At 35.7% G+C, this 5221-nt stretch overlaps 1 protein-coding gene across 1 annotated transcript in view; it reads right to left on the bottom strand.

The window, feature by feature from the left end:
* Positions 1–2438: 2438 nt before the first annotated feature.
* The window catches only part of LOC114651582 (zinc finger protein 502-like), a 33444-nt gene continuing 30661 nt past the window's right edge, over positions 2439–5221 (bottom strand). Inside the window, exon 3 of the mRNA XM_051927410.1 lies at positions 2439–4937. Within this exon, the coding sequence (XP_051783370.1) occupies positions 3448–4937 (1490 nt within the window). The 3' untranslated portion in view covers positions 2439–3447. The remainder of the gene's footprint in view (positions 4938–5221) is intronic.

Raw genomic sequence — 5221 nt, 5'->3', positions numbered from 1 at the left:
ATCTCTGCTCAAGCTGCTGCGCCCATGACCTGATCTTGGATAAGCGGAAGACAATGGATGAATGGATATTAAGATGGTCAGTGAATTATAGCTATTACTTCAATCAGCATTGGTGTCAATTTCAGTCAGACTGCACACTGGTTGACCTGTTAATTTTGTTCTGCAAAATACATTTTATAAAGACAAGTAAAACATTCATCACTTTATTCCTTGCTTGATTTATCTGTAAATAATGATCAGTACAATTTTAACTGTGAACACTTACCCATGAATAATGAAAGAATCCTTAATGAGCAAATGAAATAGTGTGCTTATCAAGTATGTACCTTCAAGACATTGACAATATTTCAAGAGTTTTAACAGAACATGTATTCAACAACTAAAACAGTTAACTCACTTTAAGAATTTTATCAAAAAGTTAAAAAAAAAAAAAAAAGGCGGGATAAGCTTAATATATAATTATATAATTCCAGTATAATTCCATTATATAATTCCTTTAATATGTCATTATAAATAATTTCAGCACACACTATAGAGCTTACTATAGCAACAGTGAAAAGTACATTAGGAAAGTTAACAGGCAGCTGGATAGAAATTCTACAAAAATGGTGAAATATGACTCTTAAGAGATTTTCAGCATTTAAATAGTAAAAGAAATCAAGGAAGATGTGAAGAGCATTAGGAACATAATTGGTGAACGTAAATATGCTGTTTAACAGTGAATGGTCTATATCAGAATTTTTGAGGTTTTCACATGTGAGGAAGTAAATAACCTCACAAAAGTACTAATAAGGAGGTACTTAGAGATTTGGAAATTGTAGAGAGAGAAGTGCTGCTTAGATTAAATGGGCTGACATCTAACAAATCACCAAGCCAGTCAGTCATATTTTTCAAAAATTACTGCACAGTGGTTAACTTCCCAAGGACTAGAAACAAGCAAGTATACCACTACATAAAAAAGAATAATCAGACCGATTCAGGTAACTATAAGCCAGTAAGCCTAACATGCCGGTTGGATCATGCAGATCAAGCTAAAGATAAGGAATTATTGGGAGGTAAAAATCAATAACGCACAATTTAAAAGGGAATGCACACAAAAAATAGTTATCCTTTATCAGATATATTAGCTTCCTTAAATGGAAGATAGATTTAAGTTTTATTTCCATTTCTAGCCTCATTGGTAGGGGACACCAAAATAACCAATGTCTTCGTGACTCTTGTTTACTATTTCAAGTTGACACAAAACCTGAAATGTTGGTTTTATTATGTAGAGGTTCTGATTCAGAAAGAGTTTACCATATGATGGATAGTATAATTCTTGAGATTTTTTTTTTTAAGATAATTTTCATACTATTCACAACTCTACACACACACATATATATACACACATATATTTTAACTTTTTATAGTCATATTTCTGCGGTGGGCTGGCGCCCTGCCCGTGGTTTGTTCCCTGCCTTGCACCCTGTGTTGGCTGGGATTTGCTCCAGCAGAGCCCCCGTGACCCTGTAGTTAGGATATAGCGGGTTACATAATGGATGGATGGATGGATGGTCACATTTTGGACACTACTGTATTTTGTAATATTGCCCTCTCGGAAAGTCACCTGGTTGGTTTGACTACTAAGACCTCTTGGTCATGTGTGATCAGTATTTTCATCAATTTCTTTGGTTTTAAATTTAAGGGGCACAAAAGTCCAAGTTCAGGTTCCCTTTGTTTAAAGACTCTTTATTTTTGCTTTGTTGACTTTGATTTCCCAGTTTGGTTTTGACAATTCATTCCCTGGTTTTGACCTTAGCCTGTCTTCTCACCACAGTTCTGCCTTACCTTTTAGTTCATCTCATAGCTCTTGGTCCCTTTTTCTCACAACAATTCAGGACATACTCCAGATATTCAGTGCAATGGTTAGGTGTCCCACCTAGTGTTGCTTCCTGCTCTGTGGCTGATGTTGCTGCCACTCAAAAGGGAAATGCTCATTCAGACAATGGATGGAGATCTACAAGTCACTGTCATTTGGTAGTAGATATGAAATACATACACAACAACAAAAATATAGAACATACATCAGTCTTAGAAAACCACCAAAAAAGTATAATCGTCAAATTTAAGGTGTCCAAAGAAAAGTTGAAAGAAGTGCTTACCATTGTAGAGGTATGAGGTAGCACTCAGACAAACAGTTGGAAATTAGCAGCAAGTTCATTCAACAAATTAAAACTAGGAGTGGTTTTCACCTAAAGGGTCTTTGGAGACTGCAGCCAACTACCAAGCCATGTAATATAAAATTACACAGGACCTCATACTAAAAATTATATGCTAGAACAACATGGCTATTAGCTAAGCAAGCATACTTAATGGACTACATGGCGACTTCTCTTACAAGATTTCTGATGTTCTTATTTAACTAAAACAAGAGGAATGAACTGGAGTCCTTCTGAGTATTTGTGTTTTTATAGCATATTTTAATAACTGCATGCATGACGAGTATATAACACATCAGCTGATAAACTATTAATTAAAATACTTTTATGCTCTTGTTGGATTTCTTCCAGGTCAGTTGGGCTATGAAGAGGTCCTCCACAATCTACCAACATAAATGCATACATACTGCAGGTGTCACCTCTGTCATTTTCTATTATAAAATTAGCTTGAAACATTTTACCAAGAATATGTAGAAAAGAAAGAAGCCCACCATATGAAGGCAATACTGGACAACAAAAGTTTTACACCTTGAACACTTTTAGAACATTTTTCTGAAAAAAAGTATGGTGAAGGATTTTAATATCTGAGACAGATGTTTCCACAAAAAAATGATGCCAAGATTAAGGAAGGCATTTTTGTTAGTCCACACATCCAAGAGCTGCAAAGATATGCAAGTGGGGCTGGAGAAAATCTCAATGGAAAACATTAAAGGATGTTAAGTATTTTCTCGGCAACTACAGAGTATCAAATTATATCCAGCTAGATATAGGTCGCACTTCATGATTTGTGAAGCATGTAGCTTAAAGATTTATTTTTTACATTCACACTTGGGCTTCTTCACTGCTAATCTTGGTGCAGTCAGTGACAAAAATAGTGACAAGACTCACCAGGAGAGTGAAACAATGGAAAAGCAGTAATAGGGCAAGGGAAATTCATCAATACTGAACAACTGTTGCTGGACATTGAAACTAGAATCTTCAGACGCAGAGTATAAAATTCAAATCAACAGAAAAACTTTGTTAGCATCAATTAACAATTAAAACACTAAATTCAACAAAGGATAATTTAATGCTTCTCCAAATTGTACACAATAATTTTAGTGTTCAGCTGGAAGCAGTTTTTAACAATCACCAAAATATTTCAGGAAGCAAAACTCTGAAAAAAGGTTGTCCAGTGTAATCAAAGGCTTCACTTACCACAAGTCTTAGTTTAAGACGTTAATGTAGTTTCTATCACTTGCTCATTTCTTTAAACCCGTGTCCTACTGCTTCTTCTAGGCTTCTCTTCATCATGTATTCTACTGTGTTTTTCAAGCTCACATTTCCTTGTAAATTTTCTCCCGCATTCAGCACAGCAATGTGCTTTCACCATATTGTGAACTCTTTGGTGTTTCTGAAACTCAGATTTCAGTACAAATGTCTTTCCACAGTCTTTACAATAATAGGCTTTTCCATCAAAATGAACTTTTAGATGTTTCTGGAAATTTGCCTTCAGCTTGAACTCCTTTCCACAGTCTTTACAGGAAAACAAATCTTTGCTGCGATGGGATTTCTGGTGATTTTGCATACCGCTCTTTGAGGTGAAAGTCTTTCCACATTCGCGGCAGCAGTGCACACTCTCAATAGTATACCAGTTTGAATACTGTCCTGTGTGAGACCTCTGGTGTTGACGCAGATGACTTATTTGTTTGTACTTCTTTCCACACTGTTCACAACAATAGGGCCTCTCTCCAGTGTGCACCCGCTGGTGTTTTTGAAAATCATGTTTCCGAATAAACTTTTTGCCACATTCGGCACAATAGAACAGATTTTCTCCAGTGTGAATACGCTGATGCTGGTGAAAAGTATACTTCACTGTGAATGTCTTTCCACATTCTGTACAGCAGTACAACTTATCTGTAATTTGCGTGCATGGGTTCTCTGTACTCCGATATTTTTCATAATTAGGGTGACCCTTTTGTGTGAATTTCTTTTTATATTGCCCCATCATAAATGCTTTTTCTCCAGTGTGAAATTGCTGATGCTTTTGAAAAGCATGTTCCCTTGTGAACTTCTTACCACATTCTGCACAAGAGAAAATATTTGCTTTAGTATGTATTCTCTGATGCAGCTGAAATGCATTTTTACTTGTGAACTTCATTCCACATTCTGTACAGTTATATATCTTAATAGGAGGACACAGCTTATCAGGAGTATGGCGTCTCCGGTGTTGGTAAAGATGACTTGTTTGCGTAAAACTTTTGCCACATTGTTCACAACTGTACGGCCTCTCTCCTGTGTGAACTCTCTCATGTTTTTGAAGATCATGTTTTCTTCTGAAATTCTTTCCACATTCACTACAGAACAATGACTGAAATAACTGGCGATTTTTAAGAAGACTTGAAGATGTGAAGCTTTTTGGACATTGTGTGCCATGATATTGCCTCTTTTGGGGGTTAGTCTCTTTAGTGTGAATACTCTGCTCCTGCTTAGTAACATTTCCCCTTTTAAATATCTTCTCATAGCACACACTGTCATTTACTGTCTTTGTACTATTAGTTCTAGAAGGAATCTTTAGTTCTTTTGACTTGGTGGCCCTCTTCAAAACCTTGGTTCTACTGTCTTGGACACTTTTTGTGTACGTCTGTAGTACTTCTGGATTTTCCGATTTAATCAACATATCACTTTTAGTATAACGGGGGTCCTCTGTAAGATGAATACGCTGCTGGTCTTCAGTTGCATATTTGCAGGTCATGTTTACTATAAACAAAAATAAGACAGTTCTTAAGAATTATACCCAAGTGGTTTTGTTTTAATATATTTTCAAGATTAGTTCCTGTACCACATCTAAATTTAAGATGGCCACTCATTAAAGGAATACTCCACCCAAAATGATACATGGGGTAAAGCAACATATTAATAAAATTGAGCGCTTGAAGTTTTTTTACAATGACTGAGAAAAAAATATTAAATCAATTTTTCAGTGAGGGCAAAGACTAAAAACAAGATTATTATATGCTACAAGTCAATGTTGACCAATGCTT

The sequence above is a fragment of the Erpetoichthys calabaricus genome, chromosome 5, assembly GCF_900747795.2.
Source record: "Erpetoichthys calabaricus chromosome 5, fErpCal1.3, whole genome shotgun sequence".
Taxonomy (NCBI): domain Eukaryota; kingdom Metazoa; phylum Chordata; class Cladistia; order Polypteriformes; family Polypteridae; genus Erpetoichthys; species Erpetoichthys calabaricus.
The sequence above is the reverse complement of the archived record's forward strand: the minus strand, read 5'-3'. Positions and strand labels throughout refer to the sequence as shown.